The 24,568-nt window shown below is 39.9% G+C and overlaps 1 protein-coding gene across 1 annotated transcript in view; it reads right to left on the bottom strand.

Moving 5' to 3' along the window:
- The window catches only part of LOC142985221 (glutamate receptor ionotropic, kainate 2), a 35,243-nt gene that overhangs the window by 7,316 nt on the left and 3,359 nt on the right, over window positions 1-24,568 (bottom strand). The window contains exons 2-15 of the mRNA XM_076133258.1: window positions 16,181-16,294; window positions 15,333-15,494; window positions 13,153-13,287; window positions 10,155-10,277; window positions 9,506-9,672; window positions 8,847-8,900; window positions 7,505-7,666; window positions 6,683-6,826; window positions 5,945-6,157; window positions 3,382-3,585; window positions 2,536-2,640; window positions 1,965-2,101; window positions 1,498-1,621; window positions 605-802 (exon numbers count right to left, since the gene is read on the bottom strand). Coding sequence (XP_075989373.1) covers window positions 605-802; window positions 1,498-1,621; window positions 1,965-2,101; window positions 2,536-2,640; window positions 3,382-3,585; window positions 5,945-6,157; window positions 6,683-6,826; window positions 7,505-7,666; window positions 8,847-8,900; window positions 9,506-9,672; window positions 10,155-10,277; window positions 13,153-13,287; window positions 15,333-15,494; window positions 16,181-16,256 — 2,004 coding nt within the window. The 5' untranslated portion in view covers window positions 16,257-16,294. The remainder of the gene's footprint in view (window positions 1-604; window positions 803-1,497; window positions 1,622-1,964; window positions 2,102-2,535; window positions 2,641-3,381; window positions 3,586-5,944; window positions 6,158-6,682; window positions 6,827-7,504; window positions 7,667-8,846; window positions 8,901-9,505; window positions 9,673-10,154; window positions 10,278-13,152; window positions 13,288-15,332; window positions 15,495-16,180; window positions 16,295-24,568) is intronic.

Here is a 24,568-nt window from a genome sequence, read left to right as displayed (position 1 = left end):
AGACTCGGCCTCGGCCTAGAGATCAGTCTTAGTCTCGGCCTCTTCCTCAGCCTCGGCCTTGGCCTTGGTCTCGGCCTCGGTCTAAGTCTCGGTCAAGGCCTCGGCCTCGGTCTAAGTCTCGGTCTCGGCCTCGGTCTCGTACTTGGTCTCGGCCTCGGCCTCGTCCTTGGTCTCAGTCTCGGCCTCGGCCTCGGTCTCGGCCTCGGTCTAAGTCTCGGTCTCGGCCTCGGCCTCGATCTTAGTCTCGGCCTCTGTCTCGTTCTTGGTCTCGGCCTCGGCTTCGGCTTCGGCCTCGGCCTTGGTCTCGGCATTGGTCTCGGCCTCGGCCTCGATCTTAGTCTCGGCCTCGGTCTCGTTCTCGGTCTCGGCCTCGGCATCGGCTTCGGGCTCGGCCTTGGTCTCGGCCTTGGTCTCGGCCTTGGTCTCGGCCTTGGTCTCGGCCTCGGCCTTTGTCCCAGTCTCGGCCTCGGCCTCGGTCTAAGTCTCGGCCTTGGTCTCGGTGTTAGTCCCAACTTCAGTTTCGGCCTCGGCCTCGGCCTCGGCATCAGTTTCAGTCTCGGCCTTAATCTCGGTCTACTCTCTCTCTCCTCTCTACGATACTTACTCTAAAGAACGACATAGTGGAGCCTCCATTCAAGGTGCCGTACTGTATAGTGCTCTGCGCGGCCAAGTCCGCGGCGCTCTGTATAGGCAGCACAGTTCGTTCTACCGTGAGGAAGGCGGCCAAGTTAGCCGTGTACGAGGATAAGATGATCAGCGTGAAGAACCACCAGATACCCCCCACTATGCGGGTGGAGGTCGCCTGGAAATATAACAAATTGATAACCTACCTCCTCTTTTTGAAGTTGGTATCTATAATTCTAAACTAAAATAAAAATGAATAAATTAAACTCATTAATGTCCCACTGCTGGGCAAGGGTCTCCGTTATGAGGGAAGGGTTAGGCCTTGAGTGCTGCAGGCTGGCCAAATGTGAGTTGAGGACTTTGCATTCAAGAACTGTTCTAAAGAACTCTCAGGCATGCAAGGTTGCATCGCGATGTTTTCCTTCACCGTTGGAACATGTGATAATAAATTGTGCTAAATTATTTCTAATACACACATAAGTTGGAAAAGTCATTGGTGTGTTGCCTCGGGTTCGAACCTGCAACCACTTGCTTATCATATTATAAAAAAAATATTTTTACGTTATTGTGTGTCGCATTTCAATGTACATTTTTTTTTTTTTTCCTCAACCGACAAATGTTTTTTCATCGATCACCCGGGACAAATATTTGTGTGATGAGCACGAGTATCTGTTCTGAGCTTGTTAATGTAGCTATATAAGTATGTATTTACAAGTATATGAGTATGTTTATCAGTTATCTGGTTACAGTACAAGCTCTGCTTAGATTGGAATCAAATGACCACGTGTGAGTTGTCCAATTATAGGTATTAATTATATTTTTTATACACACTGTTCATAAACAAACTATTAGTAAAGTAACAAATAGTCTTACCTTAGGATTCAACCCGGATCCCTGCCTCAGAAAAGTCCCAGTGATGAACCAGAAAGAGTTGCACACACTGAACTGATTCGTGAGCAGTTTGGTCTCGTGGCCGCATATGTGGGTGCTTGTGGACCTGAAAAATATGAATTGAGAACTTCCTCCTTTATTCGAAGTCAGTTAATCACAGTTATATGACGTCATGATACATTTGAGTAAAGTGATGTGAGGTGATGTAAGTTGATGTGATGTAAGTTGATGTGATATGATTTAAGATGATTAAACGTGAGGTGAGGTGATGTAACATGATGTGAGGTGATGTAAGTTGATATGATGTATGAGTTGATGTGAAGATGATTAAAAGTGATGTAAATTGATGTGAGGTGATGTAAGTTGATGTCAAATGATGTCGAGTGACGTCAATTGATGTCAAATGATGTTGAGTGATGTCAAGTGATGCCAGGTGTGATATTACTTACCACTCATAAGGCGAGAATCTGGCCATGACGAACAATGTGAAAGACACCAGTATGTATGCGGCGAGCACGTACAACCAGATCTCTATCGCGAGAGGGTTTAGGAAACTGAAGAGACGGGTCGGCTGGGATGTTGGCACCTGTGGAAATAAACGATGTAAACTGTAGACTTTCTCTGTGGTATAGTGTTGTAGTGGCAGTAGATTGAGAGGCCTTTGATTAGATTTCTGTGTGAGGCAAAGTGCTACAAAGATTATGAGCATAAAAATGGTTAAACGTATTATGTATACAGCTCTGCTTACTCCTTCGCAAATAACAGGTTAAAGATACTCTGGCAAAGTGGTTTAGGTCGCCACGCCGCTACCATTTCTCGGGAGGTCGTAGGTTCGAGTCCCATGCGGAACAACTATTTGTGGATACTAATATTGGATCTGGTTGCACGATTTGTCCGATCGATTTGTTGATTTGTGTTTGTATGTTTTTAAAAGTCCCTGCGACACACAATTGCACACAAGCGCAATTTTTAGAGCGGGAGTTGTCTTTTAAAAGATCTTTATTTTAATGTTTATTTCACCTTAAACAGTATCCCGATGCCGAGGTTCATGAACGGCTTGGTGAAGTCGATGACGGCTTCCCGAGCGTAGTTGATTGTCATCGATGCTACTGCTATGTCGGCTTTCTAGAAATTGATAAGATTATCATAAATTTGTGCAGTAATAGCCGAGTGGTTTAAGCTGCTTCCACGCAAGTGGTCGACGGTTCGAACCGGAGGCAACACACCAATGACTTTTCCAAGTGATGTGTGTATTAGAAATGATTATCACTTGTTCCAACGGTGAAGAAAAACATCGTGAGGAAACCTTGCATACCTAAAATTTGTTTAATACATTTATTGAGGGCATGCAAAGTCCCCAACCAGCACTTGGTCAACGTGGTGGACTCAAGGCCTAACCCCTCTCCGTCTATTGGAAGAAGACCCTCGCAAACGAGGAACCCTTGCAGTGGGACAGTAATTTGCGAAAAAAAAAAATCAGTATGTGAAACAACTATTTGTGGATCAATGTATCTATATAAGTATTTATTTACAAGTATATAAGTATGTTTATCAGTTATCTGGTTACAGTACAAGCTCTGCTTAGTTTGTAATCAAATGACCGTGTGTGTCCAATTATATCTATACTAATATTATAAAACTGAAGAGTTTGTTTGTTTGTTTGAACGCGCTAATCTCAGGAACTTCTGGTCCGATTTGCCTATTTATCGAGGAAGGCTTTAGGCTAAATATCATCACGCTACGACCAAAAGGAGCAGAGTACCAGTAATTAATGTTACAAAAACGGGGAAAAATTTCACCCATTCTCTCTTATTGGACGCAAGCGAAGTTGCGCGGGTCAGCTAGTTTATTTACAAACAAACGTACCCTATCCATCAATTCCCTCACAATGCCGTTCCATTGCCCTGTATCAGGGTCTCTCGCTCCATACATGTTGTCAGGCACCAGTCTAAGCCGGTAATGGAAGCCGGCCCTCGCCGCCACTCGCGCCAGGAGGTCTATGCAGAAACCTTCGAAACGAGCGTTGCCTTGGAGATTCCAACCTTCTTTCACCATTACGTAGGGCTTTTCCTGTAAAGAAAAAAGTATTACAACTTTTAAACTCTCGCGTTGCATGTTTAATGTATAATAGAATACGGGAATTAACGCGAACACGCATTTTACCTTTAACCTTTAACAATTCGGCGAGTGCAACCTGCGCCGAAACGTTAGGCATTTTAAGGTAAAATGCGTGTTCGCGTTAATTCCCGTATTCTATTATACATTACAAAAAAATATGTTTAGTCAGTCGGTTAGTCAGTGAGTTGATGACTTACTTACCCCCGGTTACTGAGGTACATTTATCGGTAGTTTATCTTTACAATAGCGTTTAAAGACACACAAAAAAACCTTTTGAATAGATAAACTACCGCTAAATGTACTAAGAAACCGGGTTTAGTCAAAAGTTAACGACTTGTTAATGAGTCGGTTTTTATCAATCAGTTACACAATTTGCAAGTTTTTTAATTGGTCAGGTCGATTTATCATTAGTCAATTAGTCACTTAGACAATTAATTAGGTGTTGCCCTCTCTCGACAACCTGATCATATACACCCACTAACGCTTTTTAGTCATGTATTGAGTTTGAGTCACTTGGTAAGATTAGTCAGTGATTTTGTAAGTCAATGAATCTATGAGTCTACGTGTCAATTAATAAATAATAATTGACTAATGAGTCAATTAGTCAATGACTAATGAGTTAATTAGTCAATGACTAATGAGTTAATTAGTCAATGACTAATGAGTCAATTAGTCAATGATTAATGAGTTAATTAGTCAATGACTAATGAGTTAATTAGTCAATGACTAATGAGTCAATTAGTCAATGATTAATGATTAGTCAATGACTAATGAGTCAATTAGTCAATGACTAATGAGTCAATAACTAATGAGTCGATTAGTCAATGACTAATGGGTCGATTAGTCAATGCGACAATTAGTCAATGAGTCACCACTCTAGTCTCTTAGTCACGTACCTCGACAGTAACTACAGTTAGTGTAACATTAGGCGGCGGGTTCCTCCTGTAGGCGGCGGCGTCAGTGACGGCCAGCGCGTCGGCGGGAGACCACGTGCCCGACACCACGGTGCTACCCTTCTCACCCCCCGATAACCTCATCATTTACACTTGCTGATGCTCTTAGTCATGTAATGAGGTAGAGTCCGTTAGTAACTCATAGGTCAATTAGTCAATTAGTCATTAGTCAATTAGCCATTAGTGTTTCGTCAATTAGTCATTAATAAATTAGTCGTTAGTCAATTAGTCATTAGTCAATTAGTCGTTAGTCAATTAGTCGTTAGTCAACTAGTCATTAGTCAATTAGTCATTAGTCAATTAGTCATTAGTCAATTAGTCATTAGTCAATTAGTCATTAGTCAATTAGTCATTAGTCAATTAGTCATTAGTCAATTAGTCATTAGTCAATTAGTCATTAGTCAATTAGTCATTAGTCAATTAGTCATTAGTCACTAGTCAATTAGTCAATTACTAATGTGCTATTTAGTCAATTAGTCACACATACCTCAACGGTAACAACAGTAAGAGTCACAGTAGGCGGCGGGTTCCTCCTGTAGGCGGCGGCGTCAGTGACGGCCAGCGCGTCGGCGGGAGACCACGTGCCCGACACCACGGTGCTACCCTTCTCACCCCCCGATAACCTCATCATTTACACTTGCTGATGCTCTTAGTCATGTAATGAGGTAGAGTCCGTTAGTAACTCATAGGTCAATTAGTCAATTAGTCATTAGTCAATTAGTCATTAGTCAATTAGTCATTAGTCAATTAGTCATTAGTCAATTAGTCATTAGTCACTAGTCAATTAGTCAATTACTAATGTGCTATTTAGTCAATTAGTCACACATACCTCAACGGTAACAACAGTAAGTGTAACATTGGGTGGCGGGTTCCTCCTGTAGGCAGCAGCGTCAGTGACGGCCAGCGCGTCGGCGGGAGACCACGTGCCCGACACCACGGTGCTGCCCTTCTCACCCCCCGATAACTCATATACAGTATACACCCACTGACGCTCTTAGTCATGTGAGTTTTAGTCCCTTTGTCAATACTACGTCTATTAGTCAATGGATAATGACTAATCTGTTAGTCAATAACTTTGGGATCAATTAGTCAATGACTAATGAGCCGATTAGTCAATTCCTTATTAAACAATTAGTCAATGACTAATTACTCATTAGTCAATTAGTCATTAGTCAATTAGACATTAGTCAATTAGTCATTAGTCATTAGTCATTAGTCTTTTAGTCATTAGTTAGTAAGTCATTAGTCAATTAGTCATTAGTCATCTGTCAATTAGTCATCAGTCAATTAGTCATTAGTCAATTAGTCATTTGGCCAATGAATAATGAGTTTTTAATTAGTCAATTAGTCACACATACCTCGACAGTAACCACAGTAAGCGTCACATTAGGCGGCGGGTTCCTCCTGTAGGCGGCGGCGTCAGTGACGGCCAGCGCGTCGGCGGGAGACCACGTGCCCGACACCACGGTGCTGCCCTTCTCACCGCCCGATAACCTCATGAGCTGCAGGTGGAAGTTGGTTCGGATCCCGTTCTTGAACTCTATTGGACCTGTTAGGCCGTGCGCTTGGATCTGTGGGAAAAAATACGGTAAATTAAATTTATACTATAATGCCCTATTTTAGCTTTAGAATTTAAGGAAAAATATAGCCGTTGTTTGATCCTAAATGTTATGTATATCCTATGTTTATGTGAAAACAAAACTTTATCAATACCAGTTCAGTTGTTTAGCAGTTTACTCGAGAGTATGTTTGCAGGTCTTTACCTATCTATATCTTTGCATTCTTTCATCAAAATCAGACAGCACTTTAATCCTCAATTTTGAAATCTCTCAAATCGGTAAAAAATATTATTACACAAAAACTTAACTTCATTAAAAATATTTCATGAAATTTTTTTCAGTAGCTTTTTTGACTTTCTCATTTATTAGCGATATTGAATGCATGCAAAGTCCCCAGCCCACACTTGGCCAACGTGGTGGACTCAAGGCTTAACCCCTCCCTCGTTTGGGAGGTGACCCTTGCCCAGCAGTCGGACAGTAATGGGATAAAAAAGACCTACAAAATGAACTTCATATAAATATAATTTATCAACTCACCGTATTAATATTATCATAGAGCGACTTCCCATGGCTCCAGGGTATTTCTCGCTCGCACGACACGTTCCCTGAGTGCACGTTCTCCGTTAACGCAAGCGCTTGGCAAAGCACTTGTACCGCATCGTATAGAAGAGCTGGTTCCGTCTGAAAATATTTGAAAATATAACTTCGGTTATTTTAAAATAGTAACGGTCCTGTATGACAAAATGTATGATGTATGATGAATGAGTGATGAATGAGTGATGAATGAATGATGAATGAATGATGAATGAATGAAGAATGAATGATGAATGACGAATTAATTATGAATGAATGATGAATGAATGATGAATGTATGACGAATGAATGATGAATGAATGATAAATGAATGATGAATGAATGATGAATGAGTGATGAATGAATGATGAATGAATGATGAATGAATGATGAATGAGTGATGAATGAGTGATGAATGAATGATGAATGAATTATGAATGAATGATGAGTGAATGATGAATGAGTGATTAATGAATCATGAATGAATGATGAATGAATGATGAATGAATGATGAATGAATGATGAATGAATGATGAATGAATGATGAATGAATGATGAATGAATGATGAATGAATGATGAATGAATGATGAATGAATGAATGAATGATGAATGAATGATGAATGAATGATGAATGAATGATGAATGAATGATGAATGAATGATGAATGAATGATGAATGAATGATGAATGAATGATGAATGAATGATGAATGAATGATGAATGAATGATGAATAATGAACGACGACCGACGAGCGATGAACATATTACTAATAAATAACAACTAACCTTTATATGACCTCCACTTAGTATAGAAGCTCCTATGGGATGGAACTTCTCCATGACCTGCAGGGACTCCTTCACTTTATCAGAGCCTCGATCCACCAGCCTCCAGCCGCTCATGTTCACGCGGTTGTAGTAGAAGTCTTCCAGGTCGAAGAGTTCCATGTCCTGGAAAGACCATGGTAGAAGACCATATTATTAACTTTAAACCTATAGCTATCCCATTGACCCATAACTACCCCTTTGGTGGGCATGGGTCTCCTGTCTAACTATGGAGGGCTTAGGCTTTTCTATTAAAGACAACTCCCGCACAAAGAATTGCTCTTGTGTCGCGGGGACTTTTACACACATACAAACAACGGACACAAGAACAACCAGACCCGACGCAATGGTAGCGGCGTGGCGACCTATACCACTGCGCCACGGAGGCAGTCTAAACTAAATCAATGTATTTTTTAAGTTTGTAAGTCTTTGGAACACATTATAAATACTACAACTAATAAATATTAAAAATTTTGTTTCACATATAATAAAAAAACACAAATATAACATCATACAATAACAATTAAATTATATCATCTTCCAATAAAAATTTCTTCTTATAAACTTCGGTCTTTTCAGTCTTTTCAGTCTTCTCGGTCTACTGTGGTAATTTCATGACAATGAGTAAGAACCGTACCGAATTTGAAAGATTAGATTACGTTTTAAATTCGCTAGGGTCCCGCCTCACGGCCACGAAAGAGTCTTCTTTAACACTGAAATACTCTTCCTTTCTTGCTGAAAATGGGCACTTAAAAACAGTTTTTGATGAAAATACATAACATATAGTCCAAATTGAGAGCTTAACAATCCCCTAAAATGTATCCCTCTTATTCATAAACACACTATAAACCTATTTTAGTAAAAGAAAACTACTACACTATGTTTTCTCTTTTTCATTTTGCTAAGGAAAGACTTTATAAGTCTTTCATAACTTCATATATTTTTATGAAAAAGAGGGTTAATATTTATCTTTTAAATAACAGTATAAGTACTTGGTACAAAAACGAGGTTACTACTAAAATTATACATAGATTTATTATCGTATGGTTAGTGGTCAACCTAGTGTCAAAGTTGTTCAAGCCGCCCGAAAGGCCTTACACGTAACTTACTGTCTGTTATCTTAATTGACAACAACGAGTTCAAGCAACACCCTTGGCTCGGTCATTCTAAAGATGGGTGACTGTATAGTACTTGAACTGAGGGTCTCCGTGCTTTGGAGAGCACGTGAAAAGTCGGTCCCGCTTAAAAACTTTGACACTAGGTTCATTTAAAACTAAAAAAGTAAAATTATTTGAAAAATACTTACAAATGAAGTAAAAATATAATGGTAGTCTTCGTTGTTCATTTGTAGTTGTAATATCTGAAACAAATAAAAATAATTTTGTTACTACAATAGATAAATTTAACCCACTAATAATGTTAATTTGATTGATCCAATTGAATAATGAACGGTATTCATTTATTTTAATCTTCATATACATACATAGGTGTGTATAGGCTGACTTAATGCCAAAGGCATTTTCTGCTAGTCTACCTTAGGGTGATGCAGAGATTGAAAGAAGTAGGTACAGACTTATCCATTCCTATTTATTCTAGGCATTATTCAGCAGCTAGTCTGTTCGCCTTCTAGTCTACTATTCATTCCTTCTACCGGATTTTCCATGTACCAGTCTTTTTGTCAACAAGTCTTATACTACTTATCTACCAGTCTACCTATAAGTAGACCGAAAGGTCTACTAGTCTATTCATCTACTGGTCTACTAGTCTACTGGTCTACTAGTCTACTGGTCTACTAGTCTACTGGTCTACTAGTCTACTGGTCTACTAGTCTACTGGTCTACTAGTCTACTGGCCTACTAGTCTACTGGTCTACTAGTCTACTGGTCTACTAGTCTACTGGTCTACTAGTCTACTGGTCTACTAGTCTACTGGTCTACTAGTCTACTGGTCTACTGGTCTACTCACCGCTCTCGCCAGCTGTCTGATCCTCCTGGGGTCGGTGTCCACTATAATGTGCTCCACTTGCTGCGCCTTCAACTGCGCTAGAGCACGTCTGTACTCCTTAGGGTCATGGCATCTGACTGCGTACATATCGCGGCCGTCTTTCGCTATGTCTATTATGTTGATTTCTCCTGAAATATGGAAAAATTATAAAATAATACAATTTCAAATGTATTTTTTTAGTTCATGACTGTCCCACTGCTAGGCAAAGGTCTCTTCTCGAAAGAGGGGGTCAGGCCTTGCGTCCACCACACTGGCCTAGTGCGGGTTGGGGACTTTACATACCCTCAAGAAATGTACTTAACATCATTTAGGTATGCAGTTTCGGTATATGGCGGACTAAATCAAGAAAAAGATTCAAAAAGTGTCCATCAATATGTTAAGCACAACAAATATATTTGTACAACTCACACACGGTCATCTGATTACAAACTTAGCATAGATTGTACTGTAACCAGATAACTGATGACACACGAATACTCGCGCTCATCACACAAATATTAGTCCCGGGTGTGATTGGAACCACACGCGGCGCTACGGTTATTGCGGCGAGCTGACCACGTTAACCACACAGACAAACGTGTAGTAACATATAAATGACTACGTGACTCACCATAACCATAATCTTCGTAAATAATCCCCATCCTGGTCCAGTTGAGGTAGCTGATGAAGTCGGAGAACGCCTTCGTGATCAGCTCCTTAGCTGGGTACAGGTTCACTGTAAACGTGTGGTTCACTGCAACGAAGACAAAAATAAACCATCACTAGTCCGTATTTGATTTGGCTTGTTTTAACAGGGATTAAAAAAAATTTGAACGAAAATGAGAAAATGTTCACATTTTAAATAACAGCAATTGTTATAGGTATCCAATAAAACATAGAAATAGAGTTTTATACTTGTTCATAATGTTATTTTGTTCCTATCAATGCATATTTGGATTCTGTACAGAACTTGGCACTTATTTAGAGCCCTGCCTCACTAGGACGCCATGGCGGCGTTGCTGGCTATGTATCCAAGCAATGTCACGTTGCCACACCGTCGCCACGTGAGTTAGGTGACATACATTTCAAAACTAACTGCTTGGATACGTAGCCAGCGACGCCGCCATGGCTTCCCAGTGAGGCAGGGCTCTTAAATCTCCATTCCTTTTGTGGCAAAGCCCATAACCAAGCTTAGGTTTTGTACTGAACATGGCTTTCATTTTTACATTTATGTTTTTAGTGGGATAGCTCACTTACAGTTGTCATTAGCATAAGGTCCGACAGTCAGGTGAGGAGTGTGCAGACTCCTTGTCATAGCGTCCAGGGTCCCTGCCAACTGAGGACCAGCTCCTTTGTCTAAAGTCGGTTAAAGGGTGTAAATGACAGCTAACCGAAAACTTTACTGGTAAGTTTGTGACACTGTATGCGCGAAATTTACTCCAACGATATTTCTCGGAAATGATTGGTTCCCGAGTTAGTCATTTTTGAGCGTTCAATGTATAGTGAACAACGCGATGTATCTCCGCGCATGCCTACGAGATTTAGGCCGGGACTCCACCAAAGCAGAGATGTGTGCGGTGTGCTGTGTGCTGTGCGAGAAGAGATGTTTTTCAGCTCGCGGGACTCCACCGAAGCGGAGATGTGTGATCTCTCGTCTCCACTGCGCGTCGTCCGCGCACAGCTCACATCTCCGCTTCCATCGCGACATACAAATATTACACATCTCCGCACAGCGATCTCCACTGAAGCTGAGCGGAGAGGAGACGTGTCAATAACTCAATTCTATTGGTTGTTTAAAAAACATCTCCTCTCCGCTCGTCTCGTCTCCGCTTTGGTGGAGTCCCGGCCTTCTGGCGGCGGCGGCGCGCTGAGCGACGACATGTCGCGACGCGTCGTAGGTACATACGCGTACCACCACGTCTATGCGCTCACTAGTATGCAACGCTATCATTAGATAACAATCTTATGTATCGTTTATGGTATCGTAAGTAGGCCCGTATGTTACAATAGCTCATAGTAAAATTGTAAGTAGGTAGGTACCTACTTGGCTTACGTGAAATCAAACAATAATAGCAAAACGTAACCAATAATAAGGAAGTGCTAAAACAAATTGTTATCAATGTCTATCAACACGCAAATACCTGGTGTATGGCGAGAGTTTGAGTACCTTTGGATCCGGACGTACAGGTGCAGAGCACGCCGTGCACTTCCACGTGCTTCACCATACATAACACATCAACATTTCTTCCTATTTACGAACACAACTGCACTTCGAAAACAATAACAACAAAAATAATAACAATAAAAACACTAACAACTCAAAACCGAAACAATAACAAGTAATAATAAACAACAGTTCACACACGACACGACGAATAGGACATAACGAACGACACCGGTGAAGAGCTTCCGTCTTCCGCGAGCGAATTGCTCGAACTATCGATCAAAGAGAGCCGCCGGCGCGGGCGCCTCTCCGCTCACTCGCGCCGCCCCTCGCCCGCGCCACCCGCTCCCTCCGCGCCGTCCGCGCGCGCGCCGCCGATTTGGTGACGAGCGACGAGTTAGGATCCCAGCGAGAGATTAGATTCAATAAAATATTGATGTGGCATTACTATTTTTACTTGTCACAGTTGTTACTGGTTGCATTGTAGTTTTATTCAAATACCAAATAACATTACAAACATTATTGATGTAAGTTTAAAAAACTTTGATATTTATAACATAAAATCAGCTTAAAGTAAATAAAATAAACACGAAACGTTTATTTAATTAAACCATAAAAAATGTAGGTACATAACAATGATAACAATCAATATCCATTAATATTCTTATCAGAGAAACTAACTTATCATAATTCATAATCCCCGGAGAATTACTTAGCATCCATTTTGCCGCATCCCATCTATGTAACATCCACGCGCGGTCGCGGCGTCACGCGTCACTACGGCCATCTACTTTTCGAGTCGCACCGCGCTTGTATGAAGTATGAATGAGCGTGTAAATATCGAATAGAATTTTGCAAGAACAAATGGAACAAAGCGACAATACATGTTAAATTGTTTATTAGAGATTTTTATAGCGCTAAAGAATATCAATAGGATTTTTTGTTGTTCTGTATGTATTTGTACGTGTAATAATAAGATATCACACATTTTAAATCTTATGAATTTACCTTTTATCGGAGAGCGGGATAATTATGTAATTTTCATTTTTAACATAGAACAAATACTAAGTAACGCTGCATACTAGTGAGTGTGAGGTTGACAGCTGTGTGCGTAATCGTGTCTGTGTGGCGCGCGTTAGGTAAGCGGCGTGACGTCGACCGTCGCGGCCGGCCGCCGCCGGCGCGGTGTCGTTGGCCGAACAGCTGATAGCGAATTTATACGTTGTTTTAATCCATTGCTGTTTTTTGTGAAAAACAGTAATATGACGGTGTTTTTTTTCATATTCATGTTGCATTGTGTAGTATTAACGAAATAATACCAGAAAAAATAAAAAAAAACGCATAAAAAATCGGAAAAATCAAGAAAAAACCGATGAAAATTTTCAACGCCATAAGCACCAGAATCGTGTCTAAAGTCATTTTTTTTCGTTTTCGGTAGGCTGTCGTTTACACCAGGCTCACTTACAGTTGTCATTGGCATAAGGTCCGACAGTCAGGTGAGGAGTGTGCAGACTCCTTGTCATAGCGTCCAGGGTCCCTGCCAACTGAGGACCAGCTCCGCTGAACAGTGCTACCGCTCCTGACTTGATCTGCGAACACGCTGTGAAGAAACACACCCTGTATTAGAGATTCTTTTTTTCTTTAAAAAGACAACTCCCGCACTAAGAATTGCTCTTTCGTCGCGGGGCCTTTTACAAACAACGGACACAAAGCACAACCAGACCCGAAACAATTATTATTTGTGTGTGATGGCGCAAATAATAATACCATCTTTTCAATTTCTAGCCCCTCTGTGTTCCGGAAGACACATTTAAATGTGAGTCCCGACTGTCATCGAAGATCTTTGACAGTGGTTAACAGTAGTCAGAAGCCTGAAAGTCTGACAGCCAGTCTTACCAAAGGGTATACCCAGGAAACTGTCTTATCACAGTAGTCAGAAGTAGTATTTTACATGGAGCGACTGCATATCGGTTAAGCAGTTGCTCCATGTAAAATACAGGTATTCAGCCGCATCCGGTGGGACTGGAAGCCGCCTCCAACATAGTTGGAAGAAAGGCTAATAGATTCCAAATCTATGTAGATACTGCCTTATATATAGGCATGTTGTTTCCAGACTAACTACCTACTCAGCCGGGAATAGAACCCCCTCTGATAGAGCTATTAGCCACACAATGGTGTTTAAAAGCTCTCAACTCGAGAGAAATCCTTTTTACTATAGTATCTTGAAACTATAGAGGTTTTTAAAGCTCTAGAAAAGGTGTTGTAAATGCACAAACTCTCGTCCCCTATTTCATCCATTTAGGGGCTGATTTTTGAATATTTATAAACAACCAACTTCAAATCAAATCGTCACTTAATTAAATAAATAAATAAATTTAACCCATTACTGTCCCATTGCTGGGCAAGGGTCTCCTCCCGTAATGAGGGAAGGTTTAGGCCTCGAGTGCACCACGTTGGCCAAGTGCGGGTTGGGGACTTTGCATGCCCTCAATAAATGTATTAAACAAATTTTAGACATGCAAGGTTTCCTCACGATGTTTTCCTTCACCGTTGGAGCATGAGACAATTATTTCTTATACACACATAACTTCGAAAAGTCATTGGTGTGTTGCCTCGGGTTCGAACCTGCGACCACTTGAGGTGGGAGGTGCCAAGTTATACCACTCGGCAATCACTTAATTAGCATCACGAAACAAAAATAATCTTAGGGTAGTTGACTACCAGTCAAATCAGCTACTCTTTATAAAATAACGTTTGTCGCAGTGGTTGTAGTGGTCACCTCGCCGCAATAACCGTAGCGCTGCGAGTGGTTCCAATCACACTCGGGACTAATATTTGTGTGATGAGCACGAGTATCTGTTCTGAGCTTGTTAATGTATCTATATAAGTATGTATTTACAAGTATATAAGTACGTTTATCAGTTATTTGGTTACAGTACAAGCTCTGCTTTAGAAATAAATGACCGTGTGTGAGTTGACCAATGATATTTATTTATTATCATTTATTAAGTACACGTACCGGTTGTACAAAAGCCAAAAGCTTCGAATCATTTGAAACCCATCTTCAATTCATTCGAACAAAAAAGGTCATGATGACACTCGAAGGTTCTCGACTATTGCAATTTTTCCCGCGAAAAATATACCATTGAAGCTCTCATTCCACATTTCATATTTCAGCCACAAGTATCCTTAACGTCATATCCGGCGGCCATATTGCGTTTCCGGTCGCATTTTACAGTTTCCGTCGGTGAAACTTTCAGTTTTTGAAGGATGGGAGTTTTTTTTATTATTTGTATGTTTTCATTGAAAGTTTGAAGGATGATTTTGTGTCTGTAAATGATATATAGGTACTTTTTCGAAACTAATATTTGAAATGAAATTATGTCTATGTCACGATGACTGCCTCCTTGGCGCAGTGGTTTAGGTCACCACGCCGCTACCATTGCTTCAGGAGGTCGTGGGTTCGATTCCCACACGGCACAATTATTAGTGCGATCCACAAATAACTGTCTCAGGTCCGGTTGTATTTTATGTCCGTTGTTGTTGTATGTTTGTAAAAGTCCAACACAAGAGCAATTCTTACTGCGGGAGTTGTCTTCTTTTAAAAACAAAAAGAAAGAAAGAAGAGTAAGTTATGGTACTTACCTCTTTTATAAGTCTTGAAAGTATCTCTTGCCGGCGTATACTGTATATCATATACTAAGGTACTATTAGGTAGTAGTATTCGTTCCTTATTGATACGGTACACTGCGTACTTGAACGCTAGTTCCGTACTGCCACCGCGAGCGTCCTCCGTGAAAACTGCCCCTGAAAGAAAAAAAGAAAAGATTGGGGAAATAGTCTAAAAAAGAGAAAACAACATACATAATACGCCTGTTAATCAAATCATTTGGGTCAAATATTGACACTTGTGATAGTCGTTACAATTACTGAATCTACCACTAGCTCGGAAAGTGGGTAGAGCCTTATGAGAAGAGCTAGCAACAAACTGACACACACTCTTTTCAATCGCCAAAAGATTTACAATGTGGTTGATACAATAATTGATCATGCGAGGAGTTATACCCGAAGGCTTAGGCAGAGATGTATGAAATACACCCACGTTTCGCCATTAACAATATTAGTCCCATGTAATAGGGGGCGAACTTATTGCTATATACCCGGCATGTTACCAAACTCCGGACTACTATTGAGAAACATCTATATTGTATATTATTATAAAACTCAAAGGTGACTGACTGATTGACTGACTAACTAACCCCCGGTTTCTGAGGTACATTTAGCGGTAGTTTAGCTGTTCAATAGCATTTTAACTAATATAAAAAAACGCTATTGAAGAGATAAACCATCGTTAAACGTACTCAGAAACCGGAGGATAGTGATCTATCAACACACAGCCCAAACCACTGGACAGATCAGGCTGAAGAAATTATGTTTTGTTGGGGATTGTTGGTCAAGAGGTATATTTATGGTCTTTCTATAATATTTCATACCAATCTTAACGACGGGCGAGACAGCTGCTGCCACAGCGTTGAGCATCAACACAATCCACCACCAGCCTGGCCACATCGTGCTTCATCATCAGGTAATGGTGACACCCACACCACCTGAAACAACAAAAATGGTATTATTTAATCTCTTTACCGTGTTTACGAGCTCGTGGCTTAGTTAACATCAGCCGCAGGGATCGATCTTTAGGATTAAGCTACGCTTGCTGAAGTTGTTCTGTGAATGGCTGACCATCTTATACATATCGAGTTCCTCCGTGTTTCAGAAGGCACGTTAAATTGTAGGTCCCGGCTGTCAATTTCGAAGACGACAGTCGTTAACAGTAGTCAGAAAGAAGAAGTCTGAAACCAGTATTATCGAAGAGTATCGAGTTATAACTCAGGTAACTGTGTTGTGGAAGTCAGATAGACAGTCGCTGCATGTACAATACTGGTATTCAGCTGCATCCGGTGAGACTGGAAGCTGACTCCAACATAGTAATATAGAAAAAAGGCTAGGCTGATAAAGATATGGCGAAACATCAAATAATTATTTTAACTATTCAAAAATCTGTCTCATACATTAATAACTACCTACCTCATAATACCCATCTTAGTAATATAGTGTAATCTCTATTTTCGTTATATTACTATGTTATATTCACACAAGATATAATATGTTAAGTAATAAAATGTACTTGTGTAATACACTCCGTCGACTCTATTATAATCACCCCAATGGAACTCGGGGAGGGAGGGGGTTGGGTGATGAGAAGAGCGTGTAGCGGAGCGGGAAGCGATTTATTAAGAGTGTTCAATGAACATAAGTTACAAATGTGTCTGTGTGAGAGACATTAAGTGTATATATAGGTTTTTTTTTTTAATTTTCAATTGAAGCATAACTAAAATGATATTTTTTTAAGTTATGAGTAAAATTGACGTAAATGGAAACTCCTGGAGCGATGTCTTACAAAAAGGTCAATGAAGCAAGCGAAGTTTGATAGGATCATACCAAGTGGAGTGTTCTGGTCTCTGCCTAACTCTATACGGAAAAAGGTGTGATTTTATGTATAGTAGTATAATTTACTTTTATTTGATTGACATCTTTCAATGAAAATATTATAACACCAGTACCTATACTCAATCAATGCAATAAAGATTTACTTACATACTTACTTATATAGAGACAGATTTAGATAGTAAGAAACTCCTTTTAATACATTCAAATCTAAATCATAACATTCCAAGAACTTATTGTTTAACTGGCATTTCCGCTCCGCCACCCGCGCCGCTTATCATCTTATCCTCACCCTTACAGTTATGGTTGAAGGTAGGCATTACAGATATGAGCCCCAGAGGCCGGCTCGCGTGAAAATATGCGAACTCATCTGACACACGGCAGAAATGTTTCGACAACAATTACTTGCTCGACAACATAGAGCAATCTTACTAATATTATACATGCGAAAGTTTGTGAGAAAAGACAGTGTACCTGTGTATTGTGCACACACTTGGACACTATAAACAAGGTCCTGCATTTTGCTGGTTTTAATGAAACTGGCCGCCGTAGACGAACATCGGCCGGAGGACACTATTATCAATTTATCAATCTTTGTCCTGCCCCGGAGGTGCGGTCGGTTGAGTATGCGACTACCGCGCAAAGGACTCGGGTTCGAATCCCGAGCCGGGCCATTTGCCTTAGATTTTCTTTCGAGAAATGCTTAGTGAAGATAAGTTTGTAGTTCCCGTCACTTGAAGATGTCGGCTATGTTCGCGTGAGCTCTCGTGGGTGATGTTCGTCACACGCACTATGAGAGTGATGTAATACAGACTGTATCTGTGTATTGTACACAACACACTATAAACAATAGTCGGCCGCTATGGACGCATATTGGTCGTGTCATAATGACGTGTCTCTGAAGTCATATAGCGACCACAGTAAATGACCATTGGAATATTATAATATTAACTGTATACTGTTGACTGCTTGTGTGGCACGGTCTAGCGTATGCGACTGCCGCGCAAGAGGTTTCGAGTTCGAATCCTAGGACAGGCCTAAAAGTCTTTTCTGAGACTTTTTGTTATGAAATTTTCAAAGACTTGCGCAGAGTCAGAACGATTTTAAATTCTCACGACTTGTAAACATAAAGGTGATAGATTAAATAAGGTATCGGTAATATTAAAAGTTAGGAAATTGAGGTCGTATACTCTGTGCTTCGTATCGCCAAAGGTGCTGCGCCTGGTCGTGTCGGTTATCCGTCACACCGGACTATGAGAGTGAAGGAATAAAGAGTGTACCCGTGTTTTGTGCACACATTTCGACTAAACAAAGTCCTGCACCAATACGTTGGCCAGTTGTGGATATTATTATCATTATACTGCATAGCCTGACCACTTCGTAGACAGGAACACGTATAATTTATCTAGATTATAATTAATAGTTGTGCCTAATAGGCCACCGTCAACTGCATGAGCCTGCGGGTAAATGATGTCCTAAATTCTGAATGTTGTATACCTCCGTACCGCGAACCTTGCACATAAGGCGCCTATGTGTTATTCTGGGTCTTCAGCTACCTATATGTCAAATTTCATCGTAAACGGTTTAGTAGTATTTGCGTGAAAGAGTAACAAACTCAGTAACATTCTCACAAACTTTCGCATTTATAATATGAGTAGGATTAGTAGGATATTAGAAGGTTTTCGGCAAGAAAAACGAAAAATGACAACGATTTGCCAGTATTACTATTACGAAAAAAAATATTATCTCTCGTTTCAAACCCCCTAGTCCCCTAAAACCCCCTTCTCCCGGAACTAATTAAACATAATGGTACCCATTCACCTGTGAGCAATTACAGACGATTGTCAAATTTTATCCAACCGTAGCTTGAAGCTTGGCAATCGTTAGAGGAATCTATATTCATACCCTAGCCTTGTTAATGTATCTATATAAGTATTTACTTAGAAGTATATAAGTGTTTATCAGTGATTTGGTTACAGTACAAGCTCTGCTTAGTTTGTAATCAAATTACCGTGTGTGAGTTGTCCAATAATATTTATTTATTGGGTATTATATTTATTCTTAATATTCTTAATAGTCTTAGAGCAGTGATAGCCGAGTGGTATAAGTTGACACCTCCTACGCAAGTGGTCGCAGGTTCGAATCCCAGGCAACACACCAATGACTTTTCGAAGTTATGTGTGTATTAGAAATAATTATCACATGCTCCAACGGTGAAGGAAAACATCGTGAGGAAACCTTGCATGCCTAAAATTTGTTTAATACATTTATTGAGGGCATGCAAAGTCCCCAACCCGCACTTGGCCAGCGTGGTGGACTCAAGGCCTAACCCCTCCCTCATTACGAGAGGAGACCCTTGCCCAGCAGTGGGACAGTAATGGGTTAAATTTATTTATTTTATTATTCTTAATAGTAGCCCGGAGTTTGGTAACGTGCCTGTGAAAGTACCCCTATAACATGGGACTAACATTGTTAATGGTGAAACATGAGTTTATTCTTTTATTATTTTTGTTTATTTTTTTAGACAACTCTGTGTCGCGGGGACTTTTACAAACATACAAACAACGGACGCAAAGCACAACCAGACTCGAAACAATTATTTGTGGATCGCACAAATAATTGATCCGTGTAGGAAGCGAACCTACGACCTCCCGACGCTTAGTTTGGAATCAAATGACCGTGTATGAGTTGTCCAATGATATTTATTTAACAGTAGTCCGGAGTTTGGTAACGTGCCCGTGAAATTATGCTTGCCCCCCTATTACATGGGACTAACATTGTTAATGGTGAAACGTGAGTTTATTTTTGTTTCTTTTTTAGACAACTTAGACTTTTACAAACATACAAGCAACGGACACAAAGTACACCCAGACCTGAAACTATTATATTATTTGTGAATCGCACAAATAAATTGCTCTGGGTGGGAATCGAACCTACGACCAATCAATGTTTTCGGCGTGGCGACCTAAGCCATTGCGCCACGGAGGCAGTCACACACACCGCCGACAACTTCGGGTATAACATCTACATATTATTAGGTCGGGGAAAAAGTCTTATCGCATTATAGTATGTATGAACTTGTAATAAAATCTCTTTGGCTTCAAGAATCACAAATGAGTGCACGGTTCATTAGGTATCTTTCAGTGAGCTCGTGAGGTACCCAAATATCGAGCTTTTTGTGTAGAGAAAAGATTTTATTACAAGTTCATACATACTATAATGCGAAAAGACTTTTTCCCCGACCTAATATATTGTTATGTATGTATGCTTAAACGCTCCCCGCTCCGCTCAATAATCTGTATATCATAAACCACAGTGTAAAACATAATATCCCGCAAAAATTCCATTAAGACAGCACCCCATAAAAGACATTTTCAATTCAACGACGCGTTTTTTTAAATATATTCCTGTACTGTCTCTCTGGGATTCATAAATATAGATTTTTATTATATTTCACCGTTATTGTACTTAATCTTTCAACTTTTCTTTTATAAAATGTGTCTTGTGTTTTAGAGAAATAATGCTGGATTTTTAGTATAATGTAGCTTATTACTGCCCCACTGCTGGGCAAGGGTCTCCTCTCGGAATGAGGGAGCAGGTAGACCCTGGGTCTACCATGTTTGCCAACTGCGGATTTAAATAGAAATATTACAGATTCGAAAATTTGGATATGATGTTTGTAACTCAATTGTGACCAAAGTATTCAACGGAATTTCCGAAAAGATAGTTTATTTATAAAATATCATATAAGATACTTTTTACCCCGAGAATATTTTCGCGCGGACGAAGTAGCGGACAGAAGCTAGTGGGTACTATAAATATGAAAGTTTGTGAGTATGGATGTATGGATGTATGTGTTGTGTGTGTGTTAGTTACTGTTTTACTCTAAAAACATTAGACGGATTTTAATTAAATTTGGTACACAAGTAGTTTATAACCTAGACTTTTTACCTCGGGATCTCTTTTCACGCGTACAAAGTGACTGGTAAAAGTCAGCAAGGTACACAAATAATCTCACAAGCCCCTAATCTTTGCAACTCTCTTAAAGGGAAGAGAGTGTCACAATTTCCGTCCACAAATGGGTTGGTTGACGTTAAACGAAGAGATTACACAATTAAGGTGCCAATAAATTGGTGCTTATAGCCTGTTGCGCTCACCGGAAGGTATACGATCAGTGAGGTTAATAATGCACAATCTATCTATACTAATATTATAAAGCTGAAGAGTTTGTTTGTTTGTTTGTTTGAACGCGCTAATCTCAGGAACTACGGGTCCGATTTGAAAAATTCTTTCAGTGTTAGATAGTCCATTTACCGAGGAAAGCTTTAGGCTACCAGTGGCGAAGGCTCCATACAACTCGATTCCTACCGGCTTCCCTTTCTGGACAGACTTAATATTAGTGTTAAATTAATTGTTTACTTTTGCCTAATAATACACAATTAATTAATAATAAACAATATTTAAAGCGAAATCTTTAACTAGAATCAATAATCTAATCGAAACAGTACGAAAACGCCTACCCTTCAAAAATTACGCTCCGCTAAAAACGCAACGTGAAGTAATAATAATGAAATAAACCGTAGGCGCTGATCGGGAATCGCGTACAATAAAAACTATGGCGGCGATGTCGCTTACGACCTTTTGGATCGCGCTTTACACCGCGCTGCATAGTGGCGAGCAAGCCGGAGGAAGAGCGGGTTGCCTCGCGCTACAGCGCTCGCGCCGCCGCGCCGCGGCGGACGCATGATCTTACGCATGTTTCTGTCGCGGCGCGAGCCGCGTGCAAGAGCGAGATGGCGAAATATAAGCTAAGCATCCTGCATAAGTATGAGTCGAACATTGTTCACCAGTTTGACATTAGGTTATGTTTGTTTACTGTTTTTTCGCGCGCTCTTTAACAAATTAGAATATCTGTGTTTATTACAACATTATTCCTTATTAAATGTTTGTGCATAACTGTGAACGTATCAGTGTATTAAAGAGTAATTGTTTTGCATGTTTCTATTCGAGTAAATTTTCATTTTGTCAGATTTATAGGTTAAACTCATTTCTAAAGTGTTCTGCGTTTATCCATAATGTGTTTGATATTTTATTGTTGATGAATACATTCTAAATTGCTTGTATAATATGTTTTAAAACAACCAGTGCGAGACAATCATCAATCGTTCGATATACGTTATCTTAAATATGTGCTGTTGTGTTACCTACGTGTTACTACACTGAAGACAGAGTAACTTAAAGCAAAACAAGCATGATTAGGTAGCATGGTACGTAGGTACCTATGTATTATTAGACTGTAGAGAGAGAAATAAGAGACTGTTGTCGAATGTAGATAATACTCTCATATTGTTATTATGCAGAATTTTACGTCGATATTCTTACGATGTACATAATATGTAGGTATTATACCTAGACAATGACTAATAGCTCCGGCTTACCTTTTGTAAAAACTGACCCTTCGCCACTGTAGGCTACATAACATCACGCTACGGCCATTAGGAGCGGAGTAGCAACGAAAAATGTTACAAAAACGGGGAAAATGATGACCCATTCTCTCTTATGTGACGCAAGCGAAGTTGCGCGGGTCAGCTAGTGTACACTAAAGTAACGTACTTATAGGCTGACAAAATAAGGTCCTAGCCAATATACCGTATTGTTATATGGTATTAGTCACCGTAGGCGTCTACGGTGACCAATTTAATTGAGAGCAGCAGTGTGGGATTTTGTTTATATTTGGTCGGCGAAAAAGTCTTTTCGCGTTATAATATGTATGAACTTGTAATAAAATTTCTTTGGCTTCAAGAATCACAAATGAGTACACGGTTCATTAGGTTTCTTTCAGTAAGCTCGTGAGGTACCTAAATATCGAGCTTTTTTGTGTAGAGAAAAGACTCATAACCCGGTGGGATAGATAACCGACACGACCAGTGAAAGATCAGGCGCCAGACCTACTGCTTTCCCGAAACACAAAGATCTACGACCTAAAATTCATAACTCCGAGCAATCAAATCATTTATTCATTTAGATCAAATGCTGACACTTATGATAGTCAATGATACAGAGAGTAAATTTGCCGCCAGTTCGGAAGGTAGGGCTAATGAGAAGAGCTGGCAAGATACTCCTGGCCACTCTTTTTAAAAGAAAGAAAGAGAAAATTCTTAACAGAAAATCTCAGAAAAGACTTTTTGGTCTGACCAAGGATTCGACTCCCAATACCCCATGAACAGCACTCAATTATACTACCGACCACGCCACAGAGGTCTATAAAAACCCATTTTGAAACCTCATCTCAGTTCTGTTTTTACCCCGTCACGCAAAAGTTATTAAACTTTCAAGAATACGACTATAATTCATATTGAAATTCAATTTTGTGAGCAATTTGAAAAACTAATTGACATAGACTTATTATCGTCTCTGGGCGATTGGAGTTTGATAAACTTTTTAATTGTTTCGCTGATGAAAAGACAATATTATGTTTCTTTTTTTGCTTCAGAAAGTGGTTTAACGCGGTGTGTGGCGTGTGCTGGGTTCGAATCCCACCTGAGACATATCTTTGTATTATGAGCACGAGTATATGTTCTGAGCCTGGTTGTGAATTTATCTATATAAGTATGTATTTACAAGTATATAAGTATGATTATTTATTTAGTATAATAAATCCATTCGTTGTATGATTAGTGGTCAACCTAGTGTCAAAGTTGTATAAGCTGCCTGAAGGCCTTTACCATGCCCAACGGCAGTTTTCTTAATCGACACAACTTTTTACGTGAACAATATGAGACGGTCAGATCAAATAACACTATGCCACCCATCTGCTAAAAGTCCACGCTATAGTTGCTTAACACACTAATCGTTTTACTAAAAACCTATGCTTCTGTTCGGGAAATAAGCAACCTAAACACGACTAACCCCCGGTTTCTGAGGTATATTTAGCGGTAGTTTATCTATTCAATAGCGTTTTTTAATATGAGTTTAAACACTATTGAATAGATAAACTACTGTTAAATGTACCTCAGAAACCGGGGATAAGCGGCTATACTAACAGCGCAGAATGGCAATAAAAGATGGTTATATCGATCGATATATGTAAGGTTTAATCACGATGTTTTCCTTCATCGTTATAACAAGTGATCATTATTTATACACACATCACATAAAACACCCATTGGTGTTTTACAATCCTCACGTGGTAAAGCTTATAATCACTGCTCTAGTTTAAAAAGGCACACGCACAAAATCCAGGGTAAACTAAATATTTATCTCTCACAACCCAGTTCTGTTTGGAATTGTTAGTTTCGTGCGGAAACCTTACAAGTCGAGTATTAGATTACACCACTATTATTTCGGAACGGAACGGGTCGTCTCGTTAGTCTTGC

This window comes from Anticarsia gemmatalis, chromosome 29, assembly GCF_050436995.1.
Source record: "Anticarsia gemmatalis isolate Benzon Research Colony breed Stoneville strain chromosome 29, ilAntGemm2 primary, whole genome shotgun sequence".
Lineage (NCBI taxonomy): Eukaryota > Metazoa > Arthropoda > Insecta > Lepidoptera > Erebidae > Anticarsia > Anticarsia gemmatalis.
Note: the sequence above shows the minus strand (reverse complement) of the source record. Positions and strands in the feature narration are given on the sequence as shown.